This window comes from Choloepus didactylus, chromosome 6, assembly GCF_015220235.1.
Source record: "Choloepus didactylus isolate mChoDid1 chromosome 6, mChoDid1.pri, whole genome shotgun sequence".
NCBI lineage: Eukaryota > Metazoa > Chordata > Mammalia > Pilosa > Megalonychidae > Choloepus > Choloepus didactylus.
In genome coordinates this window covers 75895169-75918610 of record NC_051312.1, presented here as the reverse complement: position 1 = coordinate 75918610, position 23442 = coordinate 75895169, and the positions used below count along the sequence as shown (strand labels likewise).

General features: G+C 40.0%; 1 protein-coding gene across 2 annotated transcripts in view; it reads left to right on the top strand.

The window, feature by feature from the left end:
* Nucleotides 1-5355: 5355 nt before the first annotated feature.
* Nucleotides 5356-23442, top strand: part of SYT9 (synaptotagmin 9) — a 236401-nt gene continuing 218314 nt past the window's right edge. For both annotated transcript variants that reach the window (XR_005217357.1, XM_037838817.1), the window contains exon 1: nucleotides 5356-5644. Coding sequence is in view for 1 of the 2 variants with exons in the window: in XM_037838817.1 (XP_037694745.1) it covers nucleotides 5500-5644 (145 nt within the window). In the remaining variant the exon portion in view is untranslated. The remainder of the gene's footprint in view (nucleotides 5645-23442) is intronic.

Below are 23442 nucleotides of genomic sequence, written 5' to 3'. Positions count from 1 at the left end.
GCATTCAAGGAAATCTGTCACAACACTAGGTTGCTGTCTTAAGGAACAGATACTTCAGAGTCTAAATTCCAACAATAATATGTTAAAATATCAAAATATTCAGGTTTCAACAAAAGATTACAAAATATACAAAGAAACAGGATGCACTGGCCCAGGCAAAGGAGAAGATTGAAGCATTAGAGACCATCAAGGAGGAGAGACCAAACCTGGGACATACAAGACAAAGCGTTAAAAAAAAAATCATCCTAATTATGCTCAAAAAGCTAAAGGAAAACATGGACAAAGAATGAAATGAAATCAGGAAAATGACAGTTTAACCCAAAAAGAGTATCAATAGAGATGGAAATTATGAAAAGAAACCAAACAGAGCTGAAGACCAATATAACAGAAATTAAACATTCCCTAGACAGAATTCTCATCAGAAACCATGGAGGCAAGAAGGTAGTGGGATGACATATTAAAGTGCTGAAAGTAAAAGATTGCCATCCAAGATTTCTATATCCAGCAAAACTGCCTTTCAAAAATGAGGGAAAGATTAAGACTTTTCTAGATATACAAAAGCTGAGGGAGTTTGTCACCAGTAGACTGGCCCTATAAGAGATGCTAAAGAGGGTTGTGCAGCTTAAAAGGAAAAGACAATAGAGAACAGATGGAAGCCACATGAAGAAATAAAAATCTCTGGTATGGGTAATGACATAGGTAAATATAATGCTGGTACTATTGTAGTTTTGGTTTGTAACTCCTATTTTTACTTCCTATAGGACCTTAAAGGCAAATGAATAAAATGTAATGACAACTCAGTGGTTTTGGATTCATTAATGTATAAACATGTCATTTGTGACAAGAACTACATAAAGATGGAGGGACAGAAGGGTATAGGAGCATAATTGGTATATACTATTGACATTAAGTTTGTATCAAAGCAAATGGGATTTTTATAGATTTAGGATGTTAAATTTAAGCTCCATGATAACTACAAAGAAAATATCAGAGAATATACAAGCTCATAGAGACAGAAAGAAGAGTACAAGTTGTCAGGAGTGGGGGATGGGCAATGGGGAGTTAATACATAATGGGTATAGGGTTTCTTTTTGGGGAGATGAGAAAGTTTTAGTAAAGGAAGGTAGTGCATATATGGCAACATAGAAAGTGTGATTAATCCCAGTGAATGGTATGCTTGAGAATGGTTATGATGGGAAAGTTTATGTTGTATATATGTTTAAAAAAAAGAGCAGCTAAAGAGACAATGATAATTCAGTGCAATATGTAATCCTGGTTAGGATTTAACAAAGAAAGGAGAAAGGCTCAAAAGGACATTATTGGTACATATGATAAAATTGGAATATAGATTGTAAGCTTTATATCAATTGTTAAATTTTTTTAATTTGATAACTGCACTTAATGTGGTTACATAATGAATGTCCTTGTCCTTAGGAGATGTACATGGCAATATTAAGCATTGAAGGAGCATGATATATATAACCTACATTCAAGTGTTGAGAAAATGGATTGATAAATATATAAATAGCAGACAGACAGATGGACAGATAGATGGATTGACAGAAGGGTAGATAGGATGATATGGTCAATGTGGTAAAATATAAAAATTGGTCAGTCTGGATATCTGAGAGGATGAGGTTTCTTAGAGTTCTCTGTATGGGGTTTGTATTATTTTTCTAACTCTCTTATAAGTTTGAAAGTATTTCAAAATTTTAAAAAGTATATTGCTGCAGAAGAAGTCACCCCAAAACTTTGTGACTTAGTTAAAACAATCACCATTTTATTGCTTGTGATTCCATGGGTCGGAAATTCGGTCAGGCATCATCTCCCCTCCACTTACTGTTGACTGGGCTCATGCATGTGGCTTCATTCAGTTGGCAGGTGGGCTGGAAGGTCCACCTCGTCTACATGGCTGGGCGTTGGTGCTGGCTGTTGGCTGGGTGTCTCAGTTCTCTTCCCATATTATCTCTTTCTTCACAAAGTCTCTCATTCTTCAAGCCCTTTCTCCAGCAGGATTTCCTGCAAATGCTTTAAGACCTGTGTCTCAGAATATCACTTCCACCATATCTGTTAAAGTCACAGGAGCAGCCCAGATTCAAGGGGAAGGGAAAAAGACTCCACTTCTTAATGGGAGGAGTGGTAATGTAACAGTAACTTTTAAAATATAACCTAAAACTGTAAGCAAGCAGGAAATTGTAAATTAACCTTGGAATGTAACCTAAAGCAGCTTTTCAGTGTAATCTTGGAACAGGAAGTGGGCAGGGGGTGAGGACCCTTGGTCTCACAAAAGAGCAAGACATAACGTCTGCAACAATATGTAAATGTAGTTTGCACCTTTCAGAGGTGTCACCTGGTTCCCAAAGAAAACAGGAAATAACCAAATTACTGAAGTTCTCCAAACCTGTTACATGTTAACTAAAATGATTAACTCCCTCTGTCTCTAATGGATTCAGCCAATTAAAGAATCATTTCCGGAAGATTGCCCCAAACCTTCCAGATACAGTTAAGCCTTTCATCTGTCACTCTTGTTGTATGTTAATTAAATTATTATCTCTCTTTGTCTCGGTATGAAAACCAATTGAAGAAACACTTCGGGGGAGGGGGGAGAGATTTGGGAAAGCTTCCCCTGTTTCCCACCAGTGTAAATAAACCGTCTTTTCCTCTTCAGCCTGGTTGAGTGTAACTTCTATTGGCCATGCCCAGCAACAAACCCAGATTTGGTTTTGTGCACCTTCTACAGTAAAGTCACATTGTAAAAGGACATGTGGGATGACAGATGGTTGTGGCTATCTTTCAAAATAATCTATGAATTTGTCCCTGGGCAAGTTTTTTAACAATTGATTTCAGTTTCTTCACCTGTAAAATGAGGAATAATGATACCTACCACTTAGAGATGTTGTAAGCAATAGATTAAGAAAATGTGTTTAGTACCTAACACACTACAATAGACACACAGCAGCAGCAACAATAAAAACATATTGATTGAGCCTTACTAGGTGGCAGCACTATTCTAAGTATTTTACATGTATCAACTTATGTAATCTTTTTATAATAACCCAATAAAGTACATATTAGTATATCTGATAAGGTATAGAAATGTTACATATTAGTATTATCTGCTAAATATAGAAATGTTAATTTCTACAAGGTTGCACAGTAACTATTTTGTCTAAGTCATGAATGTCTTACCGCCTGCTGTATCCAAAGGACACTAATTAGTTTTTTTTCCCTAAACTCTGTGGGGGGGTTGATGCTGTTGATCATGTTGATCACTCCTCCATCAGACACTCCTCCTCTCCCCTCCACCTTCATGACTCCCCTCTGTCCAGTTTTTCCTCCTTTGATTTCTCGTCAGTCCTTTTGCCCCCTACTCCTTGTAAGTCACATTTCGAGTACCAAAAGTTCTCTCTCATTTCTCTGTTTTTTGGTGGGGAGGGGGGGATTTATCCAATTTGGCAACTCAGTTTCTGCTTTTCCAGATGGGATTGCCAACCCCTCCCCCCACCCAAACTCTAGGCTTACTTTTCTAAATGTCATCTGGGTCTCACCACACACGACCCAGGTGAGTTTTTGAAACTTCCATCTCTTTCATACTTCGTCAGTCTGTCACAATCTTGTCAATTATGCTTCGAAATGTTTTCAAATCTGGATGTTTGTGTCTATCACCCAATGCCTTTGGCTTGGACCAGGCACCTTTCACATCTTGCCTGGTTTATAGAATTTCTTAAGTGAATGCATTGCTTTCACTTCCTCTCTGACATCCTTTGTGGTATCAGTGTTATATTTCTATAGCACATGCCCCTCTCCACCATGACTAAGCCAGTCCTAGCATCATGCTCTCTCTGGTGCCATGTACACTGCCACATGGGTTTTCCCTACTTTTTAAAAAAGTGTTTCCTCCTTTTAAGAACCAGCTTCTGCTCCACCTCTCAGCTTCTGCTCTCCCTCTCAGCTCATTTCTTCTTCTTTTTGATTCTCCCAGGATAGTAACTGCTTTTTCCCAACTCTGGATTTATCTTCATCTTTACAACTCTGTATTTTCTCTGCTATTCTAATATAAGCTTCTTGTGGCATTGCACCATTCACAGCAGAATTTTAGCTTGTCTGTTGGATAAACATTCTATAGCATTCTGAATTGTCTTTCTGCACAATATAATTTGCTATAAGTTCTTAGTGACACTAGAACCTTATGGGTTGAGGGCTAGTAGATTCTTCTCTGCTCTAGAGTGGGGCCTGGGCATAGTATTATGTAAAAGCAAAGAAAAAAAAAATCAAGGTTAATCTCTCTCACATTTATGAACTTGGGCAAGTGACACCTTTCTCAGTCCCAGGTTTCTCCTTGGTAAAATGAGGATAATAGTTATACAGACCTTGATGGGCTATCCAGGGAATTAAAGAGATTATGTATCTAAAAGGCTGTGGCACAGTGCCCAGCACGCGCACACACACACACACACACACAGAGCCTAATGCTCATGGTTATTTCTGGGCTTATTGCCTGAAAGGTTGAAGAGGTGGATGGATGAGAGATGCCCTGGGGCCCCTTCCAAATATCCAAGATTCTGTGATAACTCTTCCTTGGTGGGTACTGGAGACTAATTGGCAAAGCTCAGGTTTCCAATCAGTTATTTAGAAAACGGGCCAGGATTTACAAAGCTCCAGAGAAACCCCAGCGTCTTTCCCAGGAGCCATTTATTTGATTTTAGCTCTAATCCGAAAGTCCCCACCTCCTCTAAATCACCATGGTGGTCACCATGGTCCTGAGCTTGGGCAATCCTTCCTTTGTTGGTGAATATTGGCCCCAAACACCGATTCCGGCACCCTTAAGCCCATGGCGTATGCCCAGGCCGCGCTTTCCAAGTTCGAAGCCTAGACTCGGTTCTCCCGATCTGGCGGGTGTGGTCCAGTTTGCGCCCTTCCCGCCACTCCTCCAAGAACGTGCTCTGGACACACTCGGAGGGTGGCTGTGGGAGGGGGTATTTGGTTTGCATCAGGGCGGGGGTCGGGGAGCGCCCCGAGAGCGCACCGCCTAGACTCCCCAAGCGAGGGCGCGGCCGCTCGGAGTGCGAGGTCCGGAGCCGAGTCCTGCACTCCGCCGGGAGCCAGCAAACGCCCGCGTATACGGCTGGCGTCCAAGCACAGGCTGCGCGGATCCTACCCCACCGCGCACCCCTGACCCAGCCCCGCCCCACGGCGGCAGAGAGTGGCAGGCGGAGCGCGAGGCGAGAGGCGCGCTGGGCTGTGCGGCGCCGCCTCTCCTTCGTGCCGGGGGAGGGACTGAGGGGCGAGGCGGGAGAGAGAGAAAGCCCGACTGACCGCCTGACGGAGAGCTGCATGCAACCGGTGGGAGGCTGGGGCTGGGGCTCGAGTTCACGCCGTTTCTCGGCAGATCCCTGGCGGTGAGCGTGGACGGCCCGGAGGCGGCTGCGCTGAGCTGGCAGGCGGAGGGCTGTCTCCCGCGCCCGCCTGCCCGGCGCGGTCCGAGGATGCGGGGGGGCGATGCCCGGGGCCAGGGACGCGCTCTGTCACCAGGCGCTGCAGCTGCTGGCCGAGCTCTGTGCCCGTGGGGCCCTGGAGCACGACAGCTGCCAGGATTTCATCTACCACCTGCGGGACCGCACCAGACCCCGGCTCCGCGACCCAGGTGAGTGCCGCCACTGCGCCGCCGGGCTCAACCCGAGGGCCCTGGGCTGGGAGTGGTTGCCTCACGGGGGCCTGAGGGAGAGGAGCGATGTGGACTGCGAAGGGGGCGCGGGCAACCTAGCCAGGGGCGGGGATCGGAATCCAGCGCACTGTGGCCTGATGCTAGAACCGGGCGGGAACCCCGGCCGAAGCTGCTGCGCGGAGGCCGAGTCAGGGTGGGCTGGGGCAGCAGTGGACGGACCACGCCCGCCACCTGCGCTCCTACCGCTCAGGCTCCAGGGGGCGGCTCCCGAGCCTTGCGCTTCACTTCCCCTGCTCTGCGCTCTGGGCGAGGGGAGGCCGCGGCGGCCTCCGGAGCCGTGGGAAAGGGAACGAGGCCGTAGGAAACTCTGGGAAGTTGGGAGTTGGTGACGGCCCCGGGCTGCGGCTGGATCCCATTAGGCACTGCTCTTGCCCCCGAGAGCTATGTTCGTTTTTTCTGTGATCTGGGGTGAGAAGGGTGGGGCGGGATATGGTGTTGGGCCGGGGACTGGGAGCTCCGGGTCATGGGCAGTCGGGCCGGAACCCGTTCCCCGCGGGTCGCCCGGCGCGTAGGCGGCCTGGGCCTGGGCGCGCGGCTTGGCTAGCAGTCGCCGCCCGGCACGCCGGGGTCGGTGGGCTCGCCGGTCATGGCTTGTGCACCTGCAGTTATCCCTAGTGAAAGTTGTGAGGCTCCTAACTTTGGAAAGTTCATTTACTTTGGCATTTGACCAATTAAGGTTGGAGGAGGGAGTTTGGTGGAGCCATTTGCTTTCCCCAGGGGCCCTGGGTCTCTCCTACGTCTTCCCATCCACTACTTGTTACTGGAAGACACATTCCTTTCAAATGTTTACTTGAGATGCTTCTCACCTGGAGAAATAATTTTCTCAAATATTTTCCCAACCTAAGTACAGGAAAGAGAAAAAAAGAAAAAAAGCATTGTGGTTGGATTGTTAAAGATGGGATGAGAAAATGGGCTTTGCCCTGATATTCCTGTCTGTGATTATTGGAAATGAGCTATTGCTGTATAAATTATCCAGTATGAGTTTACCTGATTTTAAGCAAATCCATTATATAAAAATCCATTTACCCAAAGGATAAATTAAATAATTATTTGATTTAAAAAGGGGTTCCCGCTGGACCTGACTTAAGTAGCATGCCCCTAATAGTATATTCAAAATGGGTGTGTGGGGTGAAGGGAAGTCTATTACATGCTTATATCATATTTTCCCCACCCAAGATCTTTTTTCCCTACTGAAAAAAAAATAAGATTGTTTTCCATTGCCTTTGACTAATTAAGTGCATTTAAGAGCTAATGGCTAATGTGTTACTTCAAAGTGCAGAATTAAGTCAAGAAACACAGTTGATCCCAAATGATTTCCCAGAGGTTCAAAGTCCTGCCTGTGTGTGGCTCATTGCAGGATACCATGTGGTGTGAATGAGAGTGCCTCGTCTCATGAACTGGAGTCCCAGGATGTCTTAAATGGGAAAAGTTCTGTCCTTAAGCATCAGGAACTGGAAAATTATTTAATAGGCTTCACCCAAAGTAGGTATAAGTGTTGAAATGTTCCACTTTCTTGTCTGTGAATATATTGCAAGTTCACATGTTTATCCCATGTAAGCAAGAGAAGATGGGATGAATTCTTTGAATTGCATGTTTAACACTCCACATCTTTTTGGCAGATTCTGTACCTCTTCTCCTTTAGTCCAGGGGCTGAAATCCATGTTCTCAGATTCTTCTTAGACCCTGCACTGGGCACCCCTTGAGGGGGAGTTACAGAGGAGATTCCTTAGAAGAGACGAAATCTGATTCCTTGCCTGAGAAACAGCTGTAGATAAGAGTCTGCCTTGCTGCTGTTTGAGTTCCTGAAAGCACTGCTCTGCTTTCTTCAGGTAGGGCACAGGAGTTTTGAGATAGCCCCATGCTCCTCTGGCTCTTTGGCTTATGTCAGAAGGTAGTCTGCTCATGAGATAGGGGTTAGGGGGTGTAAGGGGAGAGCAAAGGAGGCTAAAGACTACATCCCAAAGTGCTCTCTCTCCTCTAGGGTACTTCAGCTCTCAGGCCAAACTCTTTCCTCATTTCCCTCCTTCTCCTTGCCTACATTAATTCTAACTTCAGATGCATTTATCCCCATCTCTCTGAAGCTCTTTGGTTGTTTACACCAGGAGTGGCTTTGATCTCTGAGTCCTGAAACCTGAGTGGCTGGGGTAGCTGCTCTGTAAAGCAAAATGGGATTGGTGCCTCTGTTCTTGGTGCAGTGGTATACTGGGAACCTGAGCAACTATGCACAGCCTTGGAACGTGAGTCACAAGAGATTCATCTCTGGAAAATGGGTGGATTCCCTGTGGATGGCAAAGTGACACTGCATGTAGGATAGCTGTTAAATGTTTCAGAGCTGGGGTAAGGCTGGGTCACAGACCGGTGGGCCTGAGCCATCAGAAGAGTTATTCTTTGCCCAGGTTGTTGTAGTGTCCTGATTGGGGATACAACACTGAGTCTTCCTGACTTGGTATTAACAGACCACTCAGGGAAAGTGCGGTTTTAAAAATGAGGTTAAGCCACAATTGGAACTGGAATGCCTCATGCAGTCTATCAACTTGTGTAAAGTGAAATACCGATCCTTAAGCTGAGTGTGAGCCCTTCAGTCTGTAGAAAGCAAGTAGAATTGTTCTGTTGGGTGTCTTCATGTTGTTTCATATGTTGGCAATGTGGGACGTAAACTTGCAGGTCTCTAAGACTAGCCTTCAAGGCAGAGGGAATAGCAAGTGCAAAGGTCCTGAGGTGGGTGCATCCTCGATGTGATTCAAGGAACCGTGACTTCAAGGATGGATGGAGCAGAGTGGGAGTGATGGAGAGTGACAAAAATTATGGTTGAGAGTTGGGGGTGGAAATCATGTAGGGTCCTACAAACCATTGTAAGGACTTTGGTATTCTTTTATTTTGAGTGAGACGTGAAGCCATTAGAAGGTGCTGAGCAGAGAAACAACAACACTGGGTTCTATGTTGAGAAAAGACAGGGGTGAAGACAGAAACCTGTCAGGAGGCTATTGCAGTAATCCAGATGGAGATGACAGTGGCTTGGACCAGGGTTGTTGTAATGGAGGTGGTGAGAAATAATCAGAATATGGACAGAGTTTGAATGTACACTAGGATTTATTGATGAAGTGGATATGAAGGGTGAGAGAAGAGAAGTTAAAGAAGACCCCAAGGCTTCTGGACCTAAGCAACTTCATTTGCTGAGTAGTGGAAGATGTTAGGAGGAGAAGGGTTAGAGTGGGGAGGGAAATCCAGGGGTTTCTGTTTATTGCGGGGTTTTTAGGCACATACCAAGTATGTGATCCCTCTTAAACAACCCCACTGTCTTGTAGTTCAATAATGACCTGAGGCATTAATGCCTTTTTTTAACACCACCAACTGGTCCACTCTGGGCTTCAATCTCCCCCTCAAGAGACTCATTTTGTTGTAGAACAGCTTTATGGTACAGGGTTTTTCCTTGTATGGAATTAAAAGCTCTCTTTAACTTCCACTCATTGATCTTGATGGTACTTTTTGCAGTCAAAAAGAATGTTTCACCACTCTTCTCCATTATACACCTTTGACTATTAGGAGACAGCTATCTCTTCTCTAGATGCTTTGTTTGCATATCTGGGTAAGAAAGGAAGATTGAGTCGTGGGATTTCTAAGTTCTAAACATGTTTTATTGTTTTCCTTGTAAGTCTTTTCTTCTGTTGGGCACCATCCTATCTCTTCCAAGCCCTCTGTGTAGGTCTTTTTGTTTGATCCTCATTAGTTTTCTAAGACCCCACTCCCCAAAGTGCTGGACTGTGGACCAGTGGCATCAGCAGCATCTGGGAGCTTGTTGAAAATGTCAAACCTCAGACCCCACCCCAGACCTACTAAATCTGAATCTATAGATTCAGGTAGTCTGTGGCACAATGAGGTTTAAGAAGCACTGCTAAGGGAGATTGGTATATATGAGTAAAATGAAACGTGGAGTGGTAAAAGTTGGTTCTAAAGCAAAGCAGCTCCTTAGGTAGCCACATCATATATGCTAAGAACTAAAGAGTTATTTTTGATGAAAATTCTCTAGGTCTTTTTAACAAGAACCACCTTTAGCCCTAGTTTCTCTGTCTGTACCTGTGTAATGGATTTAATCCCTCAGTGTAGGTTGAATTCTATGTAGTTATAAAGAATCAACTCAGTATTTTGAATATGAGTTTTGTTCTCCAGGATAGTGGCTTTCCACTGACATTCCAGCTTCGTGTTTCTGGGGACTTTTTCTGCGTGCCCTCAAAATCTGTACTCAAGATCTATGAAGTGTTCACCAGGTCAGAGCCTTACGATGCATCATTAGTGATTCCTCATCTAGGTGGACATTGCTCTGTACAAGAGTAAGGCATAAGCTTTTTCTAGACCAATGGTTTTCAACATTGGCTTCACATTAGAAACACTTAGGGAGCTCTAAAAAACAAACAAAAATTAAACAAAAAACTTATCAATGCCTGGGTTGTACATTAAACCAATTAAATCAGAATATGTGGGAGTGGGGCCTGGTATTAGTATTTTTTTTTAAAGTTCCTCAGTTGACTCTTATGTGCATCCAAGTGGAGAGTAACTGTTAAGACTCAGGTGAATAATGGATCCACCTAATTCTTTTTAACTCAGTTCACATTTCTTTTTTGCAAAGGAAAAGTGGCATCAAAAACCAGGAAACTTAACTGTTACCCTTGTACAGTTAGTACCAGTATCAACTAGTTCTTAACTTTCTTTTGACGTTATTATCCCCAAAATACCAGAAGAATCTATTATGTTCACTCAACTTGGAAAAAAATTAACAAATTGAGGAAATCTTGTCCAAATGGTATTTCATGAAAAGTCTAGAATGTGGGACCTTAATTAATGTCATCTTGTGCTGAATTATGATGAAATCACTTATTTGAACACCTTCTAATGTAGAATAATAATTAAATATAGTTTCTAAGGAAAAATACTAAAAATAATTGTTGAGAAACTATTAGCCATAATTCAGATTTTCAAAGATAGTCAAAAGAGAGTCAGTCTTTAAAGCACTGGGTTTTTATGAATAGACGTTGGGTGTGATTATGCACAATGGGATTAATTTTTAAAAATTAATGTTAATTGCAATCAGGAAATAGAGAACCTTCTAAGGAATGAGTGACATATTGGAGGCACAATATGTGGAGATCTAATTTGCATTTACTTCAGTGACATTTAAGGGCTTCTTCATAAATATTTTATTTACACAAGTGTGTTTTTATCTCTGTGGGATTCCTCTACATGGACCACTGAGTGGTTTAGTCATGAGGTAATTATCAAGAGGGAAAAACAAAAGCAAATTGTGGTAAAGGCATCACAGGCAGCCCTGTGGCCAGCTGCCTCTTTCAGAATAAACAATCAAAAGCACAAACTTTTTTGATGTGGGCTAAGCTACCAAAGAAAAATTAAGTTGACACTTAAGGGAAATCACACTAAAATTTCCTATGATGTATAGAGCACAGGCATTGCCTTAACTGAGAAAACATTCTGGCACTTTTGTGTTTGCGTGTGCCCGTGCTCTTCCATATGGTTGGCTTCAAAAATCTCGTAATTCCTTTTTAACTGCTTTACATGCAAGAACTAACAAGTTCACATGCCAAAGTATGTAAAGAAAGGGGAGGAGTTTAGCAAGATGCAAGAGTAGGAGAACTGTCTCATTTTAAAAAGGATGAATATCCAGGATGTATTTCTACTTTCTGAATGAAAGCACAATTTGAGTTGTGGAGAAGTCTTCACTATGATAATTGATCTTCCTTACAGCCATAAATACTCATCACACATTTTTCTTTCACCACGAATTTTGGTTCTAGAAGTAGCTTTGGTCCAAAGCAAACCCCAAGGACTAGGGTTTTGCACATCTTGATGTATTTATGTGTGCTTGTGCATGTATTTTATCACACAAAATCTTTTATATCAACATTGATAGACTTCCACCTAAAAGAAGGGGAAAAAAGTCACCCAGGAAATGATCCTGGCGAAGTGGAATAAATATGAACTTTGGAGTCAGAATCTGAGCCTGCACTTACTAGCTTTGTGACCTTGAGCAGGCTCTTCAACTCCTCATTTTTTTCGTCTGCTTTATTGGAATGCAAGGTTGTTAAGGTTGTTGCAGCACCACACATAGAGTAAGTGCTCAATAAATGGATATTGTTGATAGAAGTATCATCTGCCCATGTTTCCTTTCAGCCCTGTCTGTGGGCATGTATATTACCTATTTGTACTCATTTTTGGACAAAATTTCTCTTCTACTTTTTTGTAAACTTAGCATTTATCTCCACTATTAGCTGTTATGTCCCTGGAGAAGTTATTTAATCTCTTTGTCCTAGTCTCCTTCTCAGTGAAATAGGGTTAGTAGTATAGGGTTGTCAAATAAAATGCCTAGATCAATTTGAATTCCAGATAATGGAATAATATTGGACAGATACTAAATAATTATCCATTCTTTATTTGAAATTCAGATTAAACTGGGCATGCTGCATTTTTATTTGCTAAATCTGGCAACCCCATACTAATACCTATCTCATAATGCATGTGAAATACTTACCGAAGTATCTGGCACATGATAAATGCTCAATGAATGTTAGCCTTTATTACTATTATTATTATAATTTTTCCATTTTATGATCATGGCTGTGTAATTATTGTGATGACCACACAATATTCCAAAGCGTGGGTATACTTTTTTTATATAAGCATTCTTTTGAGAAGTTTCTAGTTTCTAATTTTTCATTACTCCAAATAATATTTTCCCACCCCCTTTGGGAAAATTTCTTGAAGATAAATTATCAACAGTGGGCTCAAATTGCTTTCCAATAGGTCTATACCACTTAGCCCTGCTACATACATATGGATAGTTCACTAGCACTAGGTGTTATAATTTGAACAAAAGGTTTGCTGACTTAAAAGGTTTTAAGTGACCACTTAAGCAACTACCTGGTTGTTTCAATGTTTTGTTACTGGTGGTGGATTTGGATATTTTAAATATTTTAATCGTTCTTGTATTTCCTCTTATGTGGAATTTCTGTGTTTTTCTCTACTATGTGCCAATTTATTATTAGAGAATCTTAGTGTTTTTTTTACCAATTTGTGTTGGAAGGTAAATATTCTGTTGAATTAGCTCAGAGAAGGAACACTGTATAGTGAATAAGCGCGGGTTGTCTGACTATAATCTATTGATTACACCAGATTGCCTTTTAAAACTTAGGGGTGCATCAGCAAACAGGGATTTGTTGTAACATTCTTTCCAGTGCATAGTGCTGCCTTTATTTATATGAAATATGAGGAAAAAATTGTTATGTAATTTGGGTCTCTTTTTCTTTATGTTTTCTTTTCCTCTTTCCTATCCCCCCAAAGGCACTTTAAGTAACATTTACTCGAATCACACTAACCTGACTACTCTTTTCCAATTATAATTAAGTTAAATTCAAAAGTCATTCACTGAGCACCTCTTAAGTGCCAAGTATTAAGTTAGGCATCAGTGAGTCAAAAATACATTAGACATGGTAATTGCCTCCATGGAATTGAGATAAAGCAATAATTATTAATAAAATAAAGACAAGAAGGAATACATGTACTGGATTTAATGCAGGAAAAGGGGAGAGAAGTAATTAGCTGACTGGAGTGGATCTGCAGAAGCTTCCTAGAGAAGTTGATGTTTGGGTGGAGCAGTTTGCATAGCAGTTGTGGGTGGGATGGGCATTCAAGCATTTAAAAAGATCCTAAGACAAGAGAGAGAAGGGAACCTTGGAAACAGCAAGTGGAATGTGTGGGGGAATGTTGAGAGATGTCTCTGCTCTAGTAAACATCTGGTCACATCATGGCAGCCCTTGTATGCCATTGTCAAAGTCCTACGGAGGACTGGATTGGAGCATTCTGACACAGAAATTTTGAAAGAGGTAAAATTTACTGCCATTAGCCCAAAGAATCCATTCTCTGCAAAGCACACCAGGAGATCTCTGGAGGCGTTTCCGTGAGTGCAGCCTCTCAAGTCTCCCTGGCTTTCTATGAAAATATGCTCAAGTTGGTGGTGATAATCTTCCTGTCCATGTTGATATCCTGACAGACTGGAAACACTGAATGGGAGATTACCAAGCTTTTATATCCCCAATCATATCACCGTGAAACGCAAGCATAATTACCTCGTGTAGTGTAAAAACTGTCTTTAGCAAGTTTGGTCATCTGGTTCAAACATCTGGAGTCCAGATACAATTTCTGATTATGCCAACAGTTACACCTTACTTCCTTGTCTGGTTATTTAATAATGAAAACTCATTGTGTTCATTTGTGTTGCAACCACTCATTTTGTGGATATGCACAGTTCTTTTCCTCTGATGTTACAGGGCTCAGGAGGGCTCAGGGCTAGTACCCACCAATCCATGCCTTAGAGATGGTTTTTATTCTGCATACAAGGGCTGCCAAGCAGCAGACACAGGACTTCAAAATAATTGAATTGAAAGCCCTTAGGTGGGTTATACACTATCCCCTTTATATACCCCCACTCCTTACACTTTTTCACATTTATGGGGTATGCTTTGCTACTGAAGACATTTCAGTTTATATCAGCTACAGTACTGTGGACCCAGTGAAAAGTTGTAAGCTATAAATTGAGGTGAGCAGATTTATCTCTTCTTAGATCATTCTAGAGACTTGAAGGTTGAATCAGAGAGACTGTGATTGGGGATATCAAATATTTATTGGACATCTGCTATGTGCCAGACTCTGTTCTAGATATTCTAGATATTGTAGATACAATATTGTAAAATACAGCAGGGAACCAAACAGGAAATTAAAAGCTTGTTCTCATGGACTGACAAGTTGATGAGGGGAAAATGACAATACATAAAATTATTTAATTGATTATAAAATATATTATCTGGTAATAAGTGCTAAGGAGAAAAATGAAACAGGGAAAGAGAATGAGGAATGGGGACTAGAGTGTCATCACTGAGCTGAGACATTGAAGTTTGAGTAAAGGTCAAAAGGAGATAAGGGAGCAAGACAGGCAGATCTCAGGGGAAGGAGCATTCCATGCAGGGCAACAGCTGGTATAAAGTTCCTGAGGCACGAGCATACCTGGCATGTTCAAGAATTAGGGGCCAGTGGTACAGAAGAAGAGTCAGCAAGGAGGAAAAAAGTAGTAGGTGAGGTCAGAGAGATGATGGCAGACTGATCACAGGGCCCTGTAAGCCATGGTAAACAACGTGACTTCTACTCTGAGTAAAATTGGAAGCCTTTAGAACGTTTTAAGCAGAGGAGTGATATTATCTGACTTAGACGCTGAAATGATGACTAACTGGCATATAGAAAATAGACTGCAAATGGGTACAGGTTGAATCAGGGAGAGCAGTTATGAGGCTGTTGGAATAAACTAGGTGAGAGGTAATGGTGGCTTGGACAAGAATGATAACAGTGAAAATAGTGAGAAGTGGTCAGATTCTGGAAGAGCTGAAGAAAGAGCTGACAGCATTTGCTGAAGGGTGGATGTTGGGGTGTGAAAGGCAGAGAGGAATTGAGAATGATTCCAAAGTTCTGGCCTGAGCAGCCTGGAGAATGGAGTTGTAGGAGAAGCAAGTTTGGAAGAATGATTAGGAACTCAATTTTACATGTGATAAATCAGAAGTGCTAATTTATTAGTGAGCCAAATGGAGATATAGACTAGGAAGTTGGATATATGAGCCTGGATTTTAGATAAGATGCTGGACTGCAGATATTAATTTGGAGGTTGTCAGTACATACATGGTGTTTAAAATGACTCAGGCTGAGATCATTTAATAGAGGAATAGAATAGAGGACAGAAAAGAATCATGACTGAGCTCTGGAACTCTCCAACATTAAGAGATTGGAGAGAAGTGGAGACATCAGCAAAGGAAGACTAATTAAGAGAAGAAATGAAGGAGGCAATCTAAGTAAGAGGAGTGCCATGGAAACCAAGATGAAGAAGAAAATATGTCCAAGAAGAGGGAATAAACAGCTGTTTCAAATGTACTTTTAGGTCAAGTTGATTGAAGACTGAATACTGACTATTGTATGTAATAATGTAGGGGTCATTGAAGGTGACATTGACAAGCAGTTTTGGTTGAGAGGTGAGAACAAGAAGCTGATTGGAAGGGCCTTAAGAGGAATTGGGGGTAGTGAGTATAGACTAATATTTCAAGGAGTTTTCTGCAGAGAACAGCAGAGAAATGGGACAGTAGCTAGTGAGGGAGATGGGATCAAGAGTTTTTTGCTTTGTTTTTTAAAGATGGAAGAAATAACAGTGTTAAGATGATGGGAAGGATCTAGAAAGAAAAAAATTCATGATGTAAGATAAAGAAGGGAAGATTGCCAGAGGAATATCCTTCAGTAGGCAGTTGGGTATACTTCCCTGGAGTTCAAGGAAGAAGCCTGAGCTTCAGATATAAATTTAGGAGCCATCAGTCTATAGATGATATTTAAAGCCAAGAAACTAAATGAGTTCACCAAGGGGTGAATGAAAATAGAAAAGGAAAAACCAAAGATGGAAAAACTGGTTAGAAGTCAGAGAGATGAGGAGAAGCCAACAAAGGAGACTGAGAAGGAGGAACCAGTCAAGTGGGATTAAAATCAGCAATGTGGTGGGCTGGAAGTGAAGAAAGTATTCCTGGGAGGAGAGAGTGATCCTTGGGTGAAATGTAGCTGGTAGGTCAAGTAAGATGAGGACTGAGAACAGAGCATTGCATTTAGCAGTGTGGAGGCTTATTGGTGAACCTGAGTGATTTTGGATGAGGGGTGGGTGAGAGGGGTTGATTAAAGTCTAGTTGGAGACTTTGAATGAGAGGAGAAAAAGTGAAGAAAATATAAACCCGTCTTGTGAGTTTTGCTGTGTAGTGAAGGAGAGGAGAAAATGATTCAAAGACTATTTTTAATACATTTTTATTGTAAACTTGAACATATACCTACCAGTGATAACTTTCAAAGTACGATTTAACAAGTAGTTAAAGAGCAAATTTCAAAGAATGTCATAGGTCACAGTTCCACAACTTCTGCTGTTTCCATCATTATAAAATATAATATATGCACAGAAAGGTGTTAACTTTCAATATAGAACCCAACAAGCAGTTATAAAAGTAATTGCAAAAATTGTTATGGGTTACAGTTCCACGGTTTCAGTTCTTTCCTTATAATGCAATATAGGGTATATACAGAAAGGTTAAGACTTTCAAAGCACAATTCAATAAGTAGCTATAGAGCAAATTTCAAAGGATGTTATAGGTTACGGTTCCACCATGTCATTTACCTCCTTCCAACTATTCCAACACCCCAGCATCTAAATATATATATGTATATATTTGTATAAAGTTTCAGTATTCATAGACCTTTATTAAATCTTGTCTTGTTTGTTGCTACCCATTCCTCTCACTTAATCCCTTTCATGATCTTCAGGGATTTCTAGTCAGTGACCACCCTAACTTGTTTATACTGAAAAGGGGTGTGTCTGACAGTATGGGGAAGGGGGCTGCCTCTGATAGCTGATCTTAAAGTGGCTGTTGCCTCTGAGTTTTAGGACTTGTCTGGCAAAGGAACACTCATGGATTTAAGTTTCTGAGAGATAAAACTTAGAGAGTGAATCTTTTATAGAATATCAGGGACCTAGGTATTTGGGGACTACTTTTACTAAGGGCATGGCATACTGTGGCCATTTGGGATGTCTAGCTGGAGCTTTCATAAGAGAAACCTCCAGAATAGCCTCTCGACTCTATTTGGGGTCTCTCAACCACTGTGACGTCAGCTTGTTGCCTTTCTTTTTTACCCCCTTTTGGTCAAGTAGGCATTTTCAATCCCTCGTTGCCAGGGTCAGGCTCATTCCTGGGAGTCATGTCCCACGTGGCTAGGGAGATTCATTCCCTGGGAGTCTTGTTCCTCACTGGGGGAGGTTAATGGATTTATTTGCTGATTTGGGCTTAGAGAGAGAAGGCCACATCTGAGCAACAAGAGGTTCTCTGGAGATCCCTCTTAGGCATAATTATAGGGCTCAGCCTCCCATTTACAACTCTAAGTTTCACAAGAGCAAGCCTCAAGTTGAGGGCTTGATTTATCAAGTAGTGGGTTCCTAATTTCACTTAATATGTGTTCTATCCCAAGACGAATGGTCAGTTTCTTAAATTATCTTCACTTAGTTATACAATCAAAAGATTGTTTTGAAAGAAAGGAGAAAATAACTGCATTTATATGATGGAGAAAAAGAGACAAGGCAGAGAGGATTGAACTGCTGGAGTGATGTGTTTGAGTAGGTGGGTTCATTCATTGTGAAGGAGTCAAGGTAGAATATATGGGCACAGGTGGGTAGAAGTGGTTTGGGGATCTTCTAGAAGTTTATCTTCTGCTTGCTTCTGAGTTCTCAGTGAAATAGAAAGCAGCAGGGTTATCAGCTAAGAGTAAGAGTGAGAGTAAGGGGGTAATGAAGGTTTGTAAACAGGAGAGGTGGAAATGATTGCCTAGAGAGTGGGCAAGTGAATGGAAAAGGAAGTGGAGTATGATTGACAAGCAACATTAGGGCCCACTTGAGGTTGGTTATCACTAATTTCGAGTGATGTCTGTCAGCATAGGAGTGTGTTTTACTCTTGCATTGTTCAGCTTTGTTTGTTCAGGCATGGTAGAGAAAGAAGTTCATGTTTAACCTGAGATGTGCTTACATATGTCAGTGAAAGAGTGGCAAAAGAGTGGAGAGTTTATAGAATGGAGTAACTAGAGTGATTAACTCTGAAATTTTATCTGAGTAAGGAGAGAAAAGTGGACATGTAGGGAGGTTAGGAAGAGCAAAGAGGTGGTAGGATTAATGGGTTGTGGGTCCTGGAGGAGTGGGATTATCACTGGGAATGCAGTGAAGAGGACAGCACTAGAAAGTGGTATGTTTGAAATCATGATTATGAAGGGGCTACACTTGTTGGTAATGGCCAGGTCTGGGGCATGATCACAGGAGTTAGACTTGGGTAGGGAGAAGATAAGTCTTGAAGAATAGGAGAGAAAGAACTGAAAGGCCAGAGTTTGGGAAGAATTGTTTACATGGATATTGAATTAACCACGAATTATGACAAAAGTAGTATTGGAGAGAGTGACAATGAGCCAGCAGGTGGGATCCTCCATGAATGGAGGGAAGTGACCTGGGGAATGATAGATGTCTGCAGTGAGGCTGAATAGTGATGTGGAGATGGAGCCGGGCCATATAATATGCAAAGCTGGGGGATTTTAGAGAAAACACCAACAGGTAGTAGGCTTAGTATTTATCTAGGCAGAACTGATGAAGGAATGTTTTAAGGTATTGAAGATGGAAAAGAGAGAATAGATGTTAAAAAATAATACTCCAGAGGTCAAACAGTTGAGACAGTGATATGAAGTAGAGGGATCCTGATTCCGGCATTTCTGGCCTAAGTGCCTGGGAGGATAGTCCTACAATTTATTAGATTTAGTACAGGGAGTTGAACATGTTTGCAGGGGGAAATAATGAGTTTAACTTGAAGCACATTGAGTTTGAAGATGTATAGTTCTTGGTGGAGACATCCAAGGGTAGGAGTGGACCAATGGGAAGAAGTTACTGGTAGTCAAGGAGGGGAGAAATGGTTGAGTTCTAAGGCCCTTTCTGACTCAAAGGTTTTTGGAAAGTGGTTCTCAGTCCAGCTATGCAGCAGAATCCTCTGAGATTTTTGAAGACACAACTGTCCTGTACCCAGACTAACTATATCAGAGTCTTCTGGGGTGACACCTAAAATATCTGTATATGAGTGTTATGGGCAGCCAGGGTTGCAAACGACATGCACTTGTGGCCTTCACAGATTGAAATTACTTTTTGCAGCTCCATTGTCAAAATAAATTTTCAAACCATCTGTATAAAACTTTTATAAAATGTTAAGCAAGGAAATCCAAGCACAAAAATATGTTTGCTATCTATCACTGAGTCTTTTTTACCACAGTGGGAGTTACTCAAAGTATCTGTAAGTATAGCTGCTATTGGCACAACTAATAATAAATCCTGTCGAAATTTAGCTGTAAGATGTAGCTGTAGTATTCTAGTGCTAACTAAAATCATGGTCTTTATGGCTAGGTGTGTAATACGATTATCATTTATTCCCAATTTAGAATAACCATATTATTCCCAATTTAGAATAACCATAAAACTCTGTAAAAAACAACAACAACAGCAACAACAACAAACTCTAAGTAGGCTGTGAAGTCAGAGGAGAACATGGCTGCTCGATTCCTATAGGTATGCCATTCTTATCAATATGTTCACTTGTTAGAAAAAACTGTGAAATAAAGAAAGACTGAACATGAATTAGGAGAACACATTAGAGCTGTTTTTAACACTTCTTTCAGAAAATCCCAATTCAAACATATTTTCCGTTCTGATTTTTTTCAAATAATATGATGTCAATTGATAGCATAGCTGAGCAGGCTTTGAAGGGTTCTCAAATTATTTCAGAGAGAATGAGTAAACAGTGCTGTTTGCTCTTCTTTAATCTGTTCTACTGTGACTGCTACATCAGATTGAATGTCACTGTAATATCCCAAATTTATAGGTCATCCTTTTCCTGGGGTTTTTAAAGTGATTTGTGTGTATTACTTTAATTTTCAGTGAGCTAAAATTCATCATCTGTTATGGAATCTATTTCAGAGAGAGTCTACAAAGAGTACTAGAAAATCCCCCAAAGTGTTTCATTTTTCCTTCCATATGCTGTTGGTAGAAACATCCATTGATTCCGACTACACAGTGCTTCAGCAGCCATTTATGTGTGGATTACTGTAGGCTTCTCTGGGGGAAGATCTAATCCCAAAAGGTTCAGTTTGAGACTCTGCGGGCTGATAAAGATTAAAATTGTAGATCCTTTCCCTTTCCATTATATTGGTTTTTTGATCTTTTAATTTTTATATTGTCTTATGCTTCAGTAACTCAATAACATCTGTCTTTCCAGTGCCTCAGTAAGTAGAAATTGGGAAGTTAAATTGGATAGGTTTGCAAAACAAAAGCTCTGTAGCGCGTGCCTTTACAGTAAAAGGTGATGTTGTAGGTCTGTGATTATATCCTGTAATGCTGTGGACAGTTAGCAAGTCTGACCCAGGGAAACTCATGCAGAGAAGTGAGTATTAAGAAATGACATTAATAAGGCATTGTAGGACATGGAGAAATGTTGGAGAAGGATCTATAGACACTTGATTTGTTAAATGTTCAGGAAATCATTTCATTAAAATTATTTAAAATAGCAAGTGTAAAATATCTGTCTGGATTTTATATTTTCTTTGCGCTTTTTCTAAAGCCTCATGACAATTAAACGAACATTCTTATTATCAACATACTGAAAACGACAGCAAAGTCATTAAATAAGACTAATTTTAGGTTGATAAATGGTACAATGAACAATGAAGATTCAGTAGTCATAAACTTTTACTTCTAATGAAAAAAGCTGTTTTTAAATATGTACAACCAAATTGTTAAAACTACAAAGAGAAATTAGAAAAATAGAGATTATAAGTGGGAGACTAACCCAGTCCACTAAGAATCTGACAGATCAAGACAAAAATAAACATGTAGCAAGTAGAAATAATATAGTTAAAAAGTTTGACTTACAGGAAACACTTTAGGAATTTTTTACTCTACCAAGAGAAAAATAATGTTCATGAAACATTTCTAAAAACTGATTGTGCTAGACCATAAAAAGGAAACCTTAATTCCAAAACAGAAGAATTGTATGGCCACATTTGATAACCATAATGCAATAAAACCATTAATTAGTTAGTAATAGGTAACAATAAAACAACAACAAAACAAAACATTTGAAAATTGAACTCTTGCAGAGATCTCATGAGAACAAAGAAAGAAATGGAAACTGAAATTATAGACATTGAGAATTCAATGGAAGTGAAAGCATTATATGTCAAAAATGTATAGTCCAGCTAAAGTTGAATTTAGATGAAAATTCATAATAGTAACATTGTAAAAATGTGCTGTCATCAACTTTAACAGGTGTCCCACACCAATGCAAGGTATTGGTGGTGGATGAATAGAGAATCTTGAATTTTATGTCTGATTGTTCTGTAAACCCACAACTTCTCTAATTAAGAAAAAAAGTAGGAGTAAAGCATTAAAACCAAGAGAAAGTAATGAAATAAGAACAAAGAAGTGAGATTACTAAACAAAGTCAAGATTTGTTTCTTTGAAATATAAGTAATAAATATGTTGCTATTCTGACCAAGAAAAATTATGAGAAAAAAACAAATATAAAGCAAAAGGAATGAGAAAGGGATTTAATAACAGATACAGAAGAGATTGAAAATCAAAAGAAAATGACTTTTTCTAAAAAACATGGAAATACAAATTGAATGGAAGGTATAAACATTTAAATTATCTCATAGTGGGTATTAAAAATTCTTATAAAAAATTGAAAGATGTCAAAGAACTTATTCCCCATGTTTTTTAATGGGTCAAGTCTATCAAAATATCAGTAAAATCTTATCCCTTTTATTTGTTGAAACCATAACAGTTATTGAAATTTTGTTTTAAATGCTCATTGCAAAAGCGCATTTTAAATGAGCACAAGAATTATATGAAGATCACCAGCACTTCCACTACCCTAGTAGAATCACTGTTAGCATTTTTTCTAGAAGCGGAATTGCTGGATCAAGATTTATGCACATTAAATATTTTAATACATATTATCAAAATGTCCTCTAGAAAAGTTTTACAATTCATATACTTTTAAAGCTATTCAAGAGCAGAGAAAAAATATAGAAAGCATTCCAGTTTACATTATGAGGCTAATATCACTCTGATACCAAATCTGAAAAAGACGACAGGAAAAAAGTCTTTGCCAATCTCAGTGAAGCATATAAATGCACAAATTCTATGTTAAATAATAGAAAAATAAATACAGCTTTGTAGTAAAAGAATGATATGCTCTAACCTTGTAGAATTTATTTCAAGAATATAAGAATGGTTAAGTTTTAGGAAATCATTATAGGTTTTTATGTTTGTTTTTTATTTAAAATCTATTTTTGCACTAAAAGTTTTTAAATTTGTTTTTTAATTACTGATTCTAAGTTTTGACCATGTTTATACAAAATAGGTGAGATAAAATGCACATATCTTCCTTCAATTTTATTTCCAGTCATCCCATTTTAAGAAAATAACTTTACTGAGGCATATTTTGCATAATTTGTCCATTTCAAGTGTACAGTTTGATGGTTTTTAAAGTAAATTTACTAAGTGTGCAACAATCACTATTAATCAGTTTTAGAACATTTCTGTCACCCCAGTAAGATCCCTCATGTCCATTAACTGTTAATCCCTGCCCCAGGCAACCACTAATCTGTTTTCTCCCTGTAGATTTGTCTTTTCTGGACATTTCATATAAATGGAATCAGTCGTTTGCTATGTGGTCTCTTTTGTGACTGGCTTCTTCCATTTAGCATAGTATTTTTGAGGTTCAGCCATGTTTGTAGAATGTATCAGTAGTTCTTTCCTTTATATTACTGAATAGTAGTCCATTACATGGATGTACTACTCCATTCACCAACTGATAGACGTTTGGGTTATTTCCAATTTTGTGCTATTATGAATAATGCTGCTAAGAAGTTATGACCATCTGTGTGTAAGTTTTTGTGCACATGTGTGTTTTCATTTCTCTTGGATATATATCTAGGAGTGGAATTACTGGGCCATATGATAACTGTATGTGTAACATTTTGAGAAACTGCCAAACTCCTGTCCAAATTGG